Raw genomic sequence first — 12,206 nt, 5'->3', positions numbered from 1 at the left:
ATTTTTCGTTCCGTTTTAAAGCGACGTTGAAAGTCACCATCGTTGAAAGCTGCCTGGGGGCTCAAATAAACTTTTCTTCAACTAATCTGGATGACAATCTTGCTATCATTAGTCCAAGTAGCTCCCTACCAGTCGACGTTAGTAGGGCTAAAAGCAGACAACAGTGGCATCCAATCTGTTCACCTGCTTCATCAGCCCGAAAGACATCTCACCCACCTGGACCCACTCAACAGTCATGTACAACTCATTCACCCCTCGTCTACTGAAGTGGCACGGTCCACGTAAGGACACCCACAATGCACCATTCACAATGGCGACGGGTCGGAGTTTTCAGACGATTTTTTCCTGCTTTTCCCCTCGTTTCTCCGGTATTTTAACTCTCATCTCTTCTCATAGTTATCTGATCAACCGTTGAGTGATAGAACCAGCTCCAGATCGTATCCACGGCGTTTTCAGCGACGAAGTAAAGCCAACTTTTCTCGAGCCAGAGCCGATCCTAACTTCCGGGTCGACCCTAGATGAACCCTTGCCTGTTGACGAACATATCGACAGTCAGACAGGTGTTTCCCCTACCAAAAAGGATTGTGTAGTCACTGTAAGTTCTTCAGCACTAGCTGTGCACCTTTTCCTGTGTAACAATGACAGCACGCGACCCTGAGAGAGACGCAGCAAGCCCTGACACAAACGTCAGTGTAAAGCTGGAAAAACAACTCGACTACTTCAGCACAGCAGGAAACAGAGAAGACGGAAAGGAAAGAATCAATTCTTCCCAGAACACCGAGTCTGAACCCAAAACGGTAGGGGATGGCGAAGAAGACAAGACAACTCCAGAAATAAGAACTAACAAAGATGAGAGCGAAGAAGCGAGTGGTTGTTGCCCCAGCGGTAGTGCGAGTTTCAAGGCGCTAAAGAAGTGTCACCACGATGGCTGTGGCGAGACGACGGAGAGAAGCAAAGTGAAGACGTGGCTCTGCAAGAAGCACAGAAACAAACTCTACAAGGACACCTACAAGAAAAAGAAAAACGAGGTAAAGTTGCGATGGAAACGGTCAAATTACTGGCAGACCAACAACTGTGATGTACTTGACCTTTAATCCAATATACATCTGAACCTGTCTTGCGACACTGATCATGGTTCAACTTATTATTCTGAGTAATATTAACATGAAAAGTCTGATGGAAAATCTGTACTTCACACACACGGTTTCATGGTTATCGTTTAAAAATCATTTTGGAAGTATTCAATATCATGATATGGAAGTACTCATGAACATCATAACAAGCATGTTCAAAGTTTGGAGTATCTGAATGCAGCGATGGGAATTGTGGGTAATATGTCAAAGGTGAAAGCCCCTGACATTTAAACAGGTCTGTCTGACCATTGTCTCGATTTGCATAACAATGTCCAGACATGCTTCGTGTCTCGGGCCTTCACCTTTGACATATTACCCACAATTCCTGTTGCTGCACATGCATACTTGGAACTTATAAGCCCTCTCAGAGATCAGGACGCATGTGCAGCGACAGGAATTTTATGTAATATGTCTAAGGTATAGGCAAAAAAAAAGACAATAAAACCAGTCTGGACATTGATATTGAAACAATGGTCGAGACAACGACTGTTTTCTTTTTGTGGGCCTTTACCTTTGACATATTCTGGTCGTCAAACATGCATTCTAATCTTTGTGAGAGGGATTATTACTGTTCTTCATTTCAAAGGATTAGTTCCTTACAACTATATATTAGCAGTAACTGAACTGTTATGAATGCCATACAGTAAAATTCTTTGTTTACAATCACTCCTGACCCTTCCAGCTACCCGGAGGAATGGTGGGTGAGATGCTCCTGAATAACTTGACGGAAAGTTCCGGAGATGTCGACGCCCCAGTCAGGCAGTGCAACATGCTGGAGCAGGTCCTCAACGAGAAAAAATTAGTGAGTACTGAATTCATTATTTGGGGTGGTGCGATGACGTAACTGCAGGTGTTTGGCAGACCACAGAGGTCCTGGGTTCGAATCTTGTCATGCTACAGATGTTGTGCCTTTGGGCACTTTACACGGCTTTCCACTCACTCCACCTAGGTTTAAAAATGTGAACCTCCCCACGCCGTCTCGAATTAGTCTGGTTTTCTCAGGGTACCACGCATTGCAATATGCTTTAGCTGATATGCAGCTAATGGTAATAGTAACTATCTAGCCGAAGGCCTGCTGGTTTGTGACTTTAAAGTAGATGTGTTATCGCAAAAGCATGCCAAGCTCTACACTTATCATAAGTATAATCATGCTCAAAGGCTATGGTTAGAAGAGGAATTTTCCTAAACAAACAGGTTGGTTTCACTGAAATATAAATATTTTTCGAACAAAGAATTGTCATCTTTTAAATTTCAATGAGAACGACTGTGTGGAGTACAGGAGAAGCGGTGCTGTGTTTTTTTGTTGCAAAAATGCAAAGAAAAGCGAAAGTAATTTCACGTTCACTACTGTAAATCATTGGTTTCTTCATTCTTTATCAAAGTGGCCTAACTATATCAACTATATACAAAATGCTTCTTGGCTATTCCATCAAACAAAATAACACACTGTACAATAGGTGATGGTTTCAGGTATATTTATTATGCACTTAACATTCCATTGTATCCAGTTGTTTGTTATCAAACTTTGACACAGATTTTTAGCTTTTCAGGTATAAAAATAAAGTATCATGTTATAGCAGTATGGTCACATGTTCACAGTTAGGCAATGCTTTTATAAATAATAATTTGTTCGATGATAATTTTTATAATAAGTTTTACACTCTGTTTCTACATTAATTAGTTTGATATTCTTTTCTCTTTTCCATTCCAGACCCTTCTACAGTCTCCAGAAGTTCAGGAATTTTTTAGACAACAGCAGCAGGAGCTTCGCTCATCTCAACATATGGACACATCTTGATACAAGATTCATAGGAAAACTTCACAAAATCAAATGTTAACAAAATGGCCATTTGAATGAATATATTAAGACACAGCATCAGTGAAAAACACACAAGACTTAGGTAACAAAGGTACATGAATACTGTCACAAGTAACTTGATGTGATATATATAGAATACAACAAGGTGTACATGAATTCCATATCAACTGAGGTACTTTAGTACCAGCTTTACTGCATGTGGGATAACCCGTAGGCTGATCCAACCTGCAGGAGGGCTGGTATCCCAGGTTTTGCAGAATACACTGTATTGTATCTTATTTGTGCCGTACGCACCCAAAAAACCCATCCTCCTATACGCCGGATCCCCAACAGCTGACTGCCCATATAAGGGTAAGCTCGTTAATATTTATAAGCAGGGCAGTCAGTAACTGATCTGAGTGCACCACACAGCAGAGGTGACCACAAGGAGTTTCGACATGACTGTGGTCCCTATGCGTACGAGAATGCTGGAATCCTGCAACAGCAATTCTGACATACCAATGGTATTCCAATGTTCAACCATGCCGTACTTGGCCCACGTGGGTACGTTCAATTTATTGGATGGAAGCCTTTGTTGGGATACAACTTCAAAGCCCGTGAACCACCCGTGAACCAAAGCTGTCTAGGCAGACCCATGTAATGACTTGTCTCATCGTCAATAAAGTCAAAGTCAAACTCACAGCTTCCCATACCTAATGAATGCCATGTGACACTGAAGGGCTGTTCTATATATATATACAGGTTGAGTGAGACAGAATACTAGTAAGACAGACTTAGGCAAAACACTACACGTACACTGTAAATCTATTTACCTTCTGTGGTGGTTAAGTTATTTTTCAGCAGGAGGGAAAGGGAGTACAATAGTAAACATGTTCGGGGTTTTATGAATTTGTGGCGGTGAGGTCACTGTGAAAACTGCGATAATACAATGATTGACAGTAGTTGTTCCTGCTCATGGATAACGAGTCATCAGAGGTGGCACGTCGTTGCCATAGTAATCCACTATTGTGAGGTCCGTTACCATGGCTACCAGTGTGGACAAAACCTCGTCCTGTACCTGTGAGGAAGACAATTGGAGGGATGAAGTTTCAATTCTCCACATTGCCTGGGTACCAGACCGCCATGCTATAGTCGCTGATCACTTTAGCCCGGGAAGAAATTCGCCCCGCCACCCAAGACAGCAGGCACTTATTATATAATCTCACAGCGAGATAGATATCAGAGAACTCTATATAGCCTTTCTGGGCGAAAGGCTGTAGTTCAGTGTGAAAGGGCTATAGTTATATGCAAGGGGTCTGGTATGCAGGCTATTCTCTAGAAACTTATGCAGATTTGTGACATTTGTTAAAGATCAGCACAACGTGACGCCGAATGATAAAGAACACAGCCATTTACAGTCTTCATCCAAAAATATGGAATATGTTTGAATTCACTTCTTTTGTTCAAAACAACATGATGCAGAAAGAAAAAATTGCCCAGAAAATGACATGTAACAGTGACGCAAGTGCAGTGAGAGGGTACATTAAGCAGGTGAGAGACATTGTTTATGCAAAAGAAAAAGTATCCAGACCCTACCGTATTGCACTGCTGTAAGTTCAGGAAGGTGAGGTGAGGGAGGGCGGAGGGAACTTTGGTCAGACAGGCGCCGGTGATCTTGTCTAGTCCTGTCAGGTCCAGGTGGTGCAGATTGCTGATCATGAGGGAAATGGGAAACAGTTAAAAACACCTTACTCCTACTGTTAGTAGCTTACGGAACGTGACGTCAGAGTTTTTCTTGACTGCCTCAATGTTTTGCTACATGTCGAGGTATAGAACCTCGTGTGTTATGCTAAAGGTATGTCACAGATACAGAAGCTGATGTGTTACATCGAAGGGCGGTTATACCAGCTATACAGATACAAAAGCTGGTGTGTTATGCCAAAGGGTGTTTATTGCTGATCATGAGAAAAAATGGGAAACAGCTAACACGTTACTCCTATATGGATAAACTAAACTTTAACTGACCAACACTGAAATGAGTGCGACTTACATGTACCCCAAATTTTCGGGTGACGTTCACGGAATGGACCTGTCTACTAACTGTTAGTAGCTTACGGAACATGACGTCGGAGTTTTCCTTGACTGCCTCAATGTTTTGCGACATGTGGATAAACAACTAACTAGACAGGTACCTGAGGTTGTTAATGATATGTTCCAGTCCCTCCTCAGTGATGTCCCAACACCAACATAGGTGCAGCTCTCTCAGGGCCAGACAACTGAAGGAGGCACACAAAAATGGAATGGCATGAACAGAAATAAAGTCATTCTTGATCCAAGTAAGTTTACTGAAAAAACAAAATTTTCCCTGTTCATACCGTGTTGTTACTTAACAACATTTAGGACTAGAAGAGTTAATCTGAAATACACTACAGATACAGAAGCTTGTGTGTTATGTTAAGGTAAAGGGCTGTTATACTGGCCATAGAGATACACTAGCTGGTGTGTTACATCGAAGAGCAGTTATACTGGCTACTCAAATACAGACAGGTAGTGTGTTTTGCTGAAGGGCTGTTAACTGGCTATACAGATAAAGATACATGACCTACGTTTCCTTAGTTCAAACCCTCACCATTTGGCGATCCTCTCCACCACCCCTTTGTACACTCTGTCAGGTGCAGGTAATGTGTTATACTGAAGGGCTATTGACTGGCCATACAGATAAAGATCTACGACTTAAGTTTCCTCAGTTCAAACCCTTTGGTGGTATCAGTAATGTAGATCTTAATAAAACAAACCCTCACCATTTGGCGATCCTTCCAACCACCCCGTTGTTGACAGCCGTACACTCGGTCAGGTTCAGGTATGTCAGCCCGCCGAGGGTCTCGCTCCGGAACAGGTGCAGCATGACAGCTGTGGACAGCTGAAAGCCACGCTTCAGTCGCAGGTGCCTCAGGTGCTGCAGCCTCTGAATAACAGGATCGCACTGCATTAACTATCTAAGTACAAATATTGGACACCGAACCGGATTACTTAGCGAGGGGGGTAAAGGATGCCATCTACATTAGAGCACATCAGCCGACACTCAACAGAGATGGGGGCCGATATCGTCTGCCAGGCATTTATGATTCGTTACTCGAGTCACGTGTTTCTAAGTCAGTAACTGAATCATCACTCCTGAAGAAGGTCGACGGAAGTGCGACTGAAAATTCGAGGTAAGCTAATTTTGGTGTTGTAAGACAGTGGAAAAATCGTCAATAACTATCTATGTAGACTTCGTAGGTACTTTTTGGGGGGACCGCATCTGTAAGCAGCAGTAAGAATTGCCCCGAGGAAGGTGACAGACTGTCATCAAAATGTTGGCTGTGATTTTTGGTCTTGGTTGTGACTTAAGAACCTCAGGTTCCAAGTAATAAATTCCCTTTACATGTACATGTAATAGGCTTGTGTCTAGCACAATTAAACAAGTTTTGTTGTCATCTGTTTAAACGTTCATTACAACCATTATTTGAAGGAGTATGTAGTTTAGGTACAGGTACAGGTTAAGGACCTGTACCTAAACCAATGTACCTGTACCCGTACGTAAAAATTGTTTAGGTACACAGCTCTAACAAAGATCATTATGTTCTTACTGGAATATTCTGTACGGAGTAATCCGTGACCCCCTCGCAGAAGGAGATGTCCAGCAGCTCCAGCTGTGAGCAGCTGTCAGTAACAGCAGCGATGCTGGCATCGGTCAGCTCATCTCCATCTAGGTACAGCTGTCTCATAGATGGACAGCAGGCAGCAAGATCTTTCACAGCACTGGAACAGCAAAATGAAACATTCATGTATGTATGCAAGTCCAGAAAAGGCAGACAATGTACTAAGCTTACTGAGGATAGGCCTCATAGCAGGGCTTTAGCCAGCTCAAAATTTTTTTCCGTCAGCCAATTACAATTGTCGCGAAAACCGCGAAAATTAATTAGAAGGACTGAACTGAGACCTTGAAAAACGGGTTTTAATGAGATTATCGTATGCAAAAGGGCGCCGACACACATTGTCAACAATCATAACAATAGCAAGACAAACAGTGTGTGGCTTTTACGGCCGTGGACGGCGTCCCCAAGCCGCCTGTAGCTTCCACCAAGGATTTTTGTCCGTCAAGGTTGACGGATTGGTTTTAAAATTTTTCCGTCAGACGCAGCAAATTTCCGTCAATTGACGGAAAAACGGACGCTGGCGAGACCCCTGCCTCATAGGCAGAGGATTCGTACAGGAAAACAGCTCAGGGAGCTAACTAAAGGAAGTCCATGGAGAACAAAATGCAGTGGAGAAAATGGATAAAAGACTGATTGTCCAGTCCAGGACACAGCATAGAAAACAGTGGAATAATTCCATACAGTCCAATGTACCCCAGAAAACATTTCTCAGCTGTTATTATCAGATAGAATGACCAGACCATAATGTTTTGTCATAGGAGTAGTGACCTTTTATAGTAGCATGTAACTTCAATAAGTGACATGAGCTGGGATTCAAACACTACCTTTTCGGATCAGAAACGGTGTAATGAAACGTTTTAGAGCTGGTCAAATTTCTTTGAAAAAAAGGGCTCTGGGGTCTCATTCAAGATGTTACAAACAAACATGTACTGACCTGTCTGTTATCCATGCGATACCATCAATGTTGAGGGAGGTCAGTCCTGGGCAGTGTCTGACCAGGTGGCTAACACCGTCATCTGTTACCTGCAGGAGATGGTAAATACATTTTATATGTCTGGCATACAGGGTTCACTTGAAAATCACTTTCCTGTTCAACTGAAGGGATAACCCTAAAGATTCATGGATAGATTTAGGAGAGACTAATAGATATTCATTCAAATATCAAAATTACAAGTTATGAGTTTGAACTGTTCAAAAAAGTGTGACTACTTCCGAAAATAACAGTTTGAAGTCATGCAACTACATGTACATGTTATCAAAAACATGTATTTGATTGACAACTCCAAGTGCTGTTTGAAATATAGTAAAGAGGAGTATCCTACAATATTTGATCAGCTGCTCTTTACAAGTGTTTGACAAGAGAACAAATTCTCAAACCATTGGTTGATAGTTGGAAAACTTTATACATGTAATCATGGACGCTTCGTTGTGGGTGCCGAAGGCGCAAGTTGTCTCAAGGGACATCCAGAGAAAAATTTGAAATCATGACCATTTGAAGTGTCATTTCCTGCATTTGAGGGATGCATTTTGCTTGTAAACTAAGGTACATAAGGCCACTTTTTTTTTCGATGGCCCTTCCTCCGGCTCTAAAAAATTTCTGATGGCCCTCCCCCCAGGCAAAAATGTTTTCAATGACCCCCCCCCCCCCCAGTGCACCAGCCCTCCGTCCACAGTAAATATCGTCCAGTCCCTAAGCTCAGAGTGATGGAAAAGACATAATTAAGACATGCACTTACACTGGTGCAGTGGGACAGGTTGAGGACCTTGAGTTTGGACAGTCTGGACAGCACCATGAGACAGCTGTCCCTAATGCTGTCACATCCCTCCACATTCACCAGCTCCAGCTGTGGACAGTTGTCCACAATGATGTGCAGCATGGTCAGATCCAGGACCTGCCAAAGAGAATGAAGCAAGCTGTGATTGTGTACTACAATTGTAGAAGAAGGAAAAGGGGCAAATTGTACTGTCATAATACTTATCACTCTTCTTGATATATGTATGATCTACAGTGTACAACATTCTTTACAGCTAACCATGGGAACCTCAGCCATACAAATTTAGGGAGGGTGACTTCATCATACTCGAATCATGTGGGACTTAGAGGGGCTGGGGTACACCTGGGAGAGAGTAAGAAAGTAGGCACTGGACAGAAGAGAGTCACGGGCTCAGTTGGGCCGCATGGTTAACCACTGAACTTGCAGTGAGAAAAAAGACAATCAAACTAAAATTCAAGAAATCCTCTGAGTGTCCATCAGTATCTCACCTTGCAGAATCCCATGTCCAAGTGCTGCAGCATTCCACAGTATTTAACAAAGACAGACACTTCTGTGATAGTCAGCTCGTTCCTTCCCCGCATGACCAACACCTTCAGCAAGGGGGCTCTCCTGATGGCGGCACACAGGTCCACGGCCCGGACGTCGTGGTTGAAGTCCAGATCCAGCTCCTGCCAAAGAAGGGGGTCGTGCGCGTGGCGGTACCAGGCCCGACACACGGTCGCCACGCGACCACACAGCTCCCGCGGCGTAAGGTACGACAGGATGCGGAGCACCAGTTCTGCCGGGAGGTGCCGAAACCTGGTGATGACATCCTCACCAGATTCCTCCTCATCCGCAGCCTCTGGAGGGCTGATGGCCGCGATGCTCTCCTCCACGGCCTTCTCCAGCTCCTGGATCTTGTTTGCAAACACCAGCTCCTCCCTCCAGTAGCTGCCAGCTGCAGGAGAGTCTTCTCTCTCCTCGTCTTCCTGATGTGAACTGTCTGAGTCACTGTCCGCAAAGTCCTTCAGCCACTGGTTGCCTTCGCTAAGAGGCAGCAACCAGCTCTTTTCCTGTTGTCCTGCATCATGCAGAGGATGAAAAATAAATTTGAATTCAGAACAAATGATTCCTTTTACACCACCACACATGGCATCTACTACTACTTTTACATTTGGTACACCACATTAAAACTACTTCTACATGTACTACTACAATCACCCCACAAGACTACTACTACTACTAATATATTGCGACCACATGGACACCAGTACCTACCACAGGCTGCCCCCTCCATGCCTGCTGTGTCATCACTGCTGAAGACTGTTTCTGCCTGCTCCATGTAGCTGCTCAACTTGCTCCTGTGTAGCAGCAGACATTGCTCTGACTTGACCAGGCTGGAGGGTACCAGACAGAGGAACAACATAACGTTTAGTGACTTTCAATCAGCAAGGACTACATCAGAACTGTGAGCAGCAACACCTGTGCTGCAGTACCATGTTAACCTGGAGTCAGAATTGCCCTGAACGAAACATCGGTGAGAATAAAGCATTGGTTGGCAGTGAAGTACCAACTTGATGAAACTATTCACATAAGGTTTGCTTCTTTTTTTATACATACATGAAGTTGATACACAATGTTCATGGGCTGACTTCAGCAAAGAATATCTTCATACTATGACGTGCTTCATTAACAGATTGTAGTTCAAAATAATTAGATTTTGGGCCCCCTAGCACTTTGACTTACTGCATCTTCAGCTCTCTGTCCAGATCTTCCAGCTGTTGCTGCACCTGACTCAGCATCACATTCCTGAACATGTCTGCAGACTGCCGTCCTTCTCCCCCCTCAACAGACATGGTAGCTCCCGGGCTGACAGGGTCATCCAACATCACCACATGGCTCTGGGTTCGCACAGGGAACAAACACGTACTGCTACTAATATCAGTCCTAATCTTCAAGCAGATCCAGTAGCATAAGATACATTTTGTAGTATCAAAAGCTGCCACAGGAGTGAAGCCAGCCTAGGCATGTGTTTGGCGACCAGAGGCTGATGACTGCCTTTGGCCAGCTATACTCCTTAGCCAGCTTTGATACTAATTATGCCACTGGCAAATCTGCCTGGAGAATAATCAGTCCTTCATGTTAATCTTCATGTGTTCACAAAGTTAACAGAATAAGACAGTTCATGAATCCAAATGCACATGCACAGGTCAAAGGTGAATGCCCCTTAGACATAAACAAAACACATCTGGACATTGTTATGAAAACTGACCAACGGAGGCTATATACATTTGGACATGTATTTGCCCATTGTTTGATCTACACCATCTAATTGTTGACTTGTATAATTACCTGTAACATGGCTGCCGATTCTAGCAGCGACTCCTCGCTTATGACATCATCATATTGACCTTGATATCCATCCTCATGGCTTACTTGACCTTCATGAGATTCATCAGATTTCAGTTGGCACGGCAACAGTACATTCCTAAAGTCTGAATGGTGACTTTCTTCTGTAGAATCTACAGCACCCGTGAGATCATCTGCAGTATCTTGTCTATCAATGTCATCAGAATATCCAGGTAACTCATTGTCAGAACCAGGATCCATATAAGCATGTAACGTTATATGTTGAGATTCCCTGTATTCGGTATCACCACCTTCTTGCTCACTTTGTACAGAATGGTTATAAGATTGTTGTGATGTTATCTGTTGGTCATCACAGCATATACTAGAGTCATTTTCATTACTTGATGATTCTGCCACATGTAAATATACGTCTTCACTGACATTACAATTTCCATCTTCTTCCTTGGGTTGCATCAAACCTGTCTCTGTTTTCTGACTCTTATACTCTTGATGGTGTTTCTCCCTGCCATGTACTGATGTCAGAGTAGCTGTACATGTGTCTTCATGAGAATCATTAATACTATTGTTATTTACAACAAGTTCTATTGGCAGGGGTTGTAGATCTTGTGGCAGGTTGTTATTTTCAATGCTCATTTTTTCCACATTCCCTGTTATTGCACAAATGTCTTCTTCTAGGTCTGTTCCTCTGCTCTGACTGTAAGGAAATAAAAAATAAGGCAGAAATGTGACAGCCATCAATCATAAATGATTTCTGTGTACGAATACAATATGAGAGTTTGAGACACGAAAAGAGAAACAGAGTGAAGACCGGGGTTTTACAGGCCTGAAGTTGCATTGGATCTTTCCGAAGACAGTTACCCTGCTCCAGGTAACATACATTCGCATATTTCTACCAGGTGCCATTATACCGCCACCTCAAAAAACGTTGTTATACTTAGGGGGGCCTTCTCAAGATTGTCCTCAACACCTAAATATCTGAATTGTATTACATTTAGGATATTTAACCTTAACATTAGGTGTTCAAGACAATCTTGGGAAGACCTCTATACCAACGTTTTTTAGGTGGCACCTGGTGGAATTATGCGAATGCACGTTACATCTACTCTACTCTACTCTACTCTAATTTTAACGTTACATGTAGGCGGTGTCATGTCATCAAATGTGATCATCATAAATCTCTATGTGTAATACAAAATCATTCCAAAAGAAAAATTGTATCAAATTCACTTCATCACATCTACTTGTCATTTAAGACTCAGTTAAGTGCCGAAGTCATAGCGTAGATACTCTGAGACGCTGAAGAAAGAGAAAGTTTCTGGGAGAGACCGCAACTATCGACTTACCTGTCGTTCTCCATCTTGGCAATTCTGGCTCTTTCATTTATCAAACTCACGCCCTTAATGTATACCGGACATGTATGTAATATTATCAGCAAATGGAAAATTTATAAAAA

General features: G+C 43.0%; 2 protein-coding genes across 2 annotated transcripts; one reads left to right on the top strand and one right to left on the bottom strand.

Moving 5' to 3' along the window:
- The first annotated feature begins 448 nt into the window (after positions 1 to 448).
- LOC118418918 (regulatory factor X-associated protein-like) lies at positions 449 to 3,338 on the top strand. Its single transcript, XM_035825062.1, has 3 exons — positions 449 to 1,028; positions 1,816 to 1,935; positions 2,845 to 3,338. Exons 1-3 carry the CDS (start codon positions 639 to 641, stop codon positions 2,929 to 2,931), a joined length of 597 nt encoding a protein of 198 aa, XP_035680955.1. The 5' UTR covers positions 449 to 638; the 3' UTR covers positions 2,932 to 3,338.
- A 506-nt stretch (positions 3,339 to 3,844) lies between these two features.
- LOC118419265 lies at positions 3,845 to 12,110 on the bottom strand. Its single transcript, XM_035825613.1, has 12 exons — positions 12,097 to 12,110; positions 10,736 to 11,447; positions 10,130 to 10,284; positions 9,662 to 9,780; positions 8,893 to 9,464; positions 8,366 to 8,521; positions 7,564 to 7,652; positions 6,561 to 6,732; positions 5,733 to 5,896; positions 5,124 to 5,207; positions 4,528 to 4,642; positions 3,845 to 4,009 (listed from the first exon to the last, which is right to left on the bottom strand). Exons 1-12 carry the CDS (start codon positions 12,108 to 12,110, stop codon positions 3,905 to 3,907), a joined length of 2,457 nt encoding a protein of 818 aa, XP_035681506.1. The 3' UTR covers positions 3,845 to 3,904.
- Positions 12,111 to 12,206: the final 96 nt, after the last annotated feature.

This window comes from Branchiostoma floridae, chromosome 7 (assembly GCF_000003815.2).
Source record: "Branchiostoma floridae strain S238N-H82 chromosome 7, Bfl_VNyyK, whole genome shotgun sequence".
Taxonomy (NCBI): Eukaryota; Metazoa; Chordata; class Leptocardii; order Amphioxiformes; family Branchiostomatidae; genus Branchiostoma; species Branchiostoma floridae.
The sequence above is the reverse complement of the archived record's forward strand: the minus strand, read 5'-3'. Positions and strand labels throughout refer to the sequence as shown.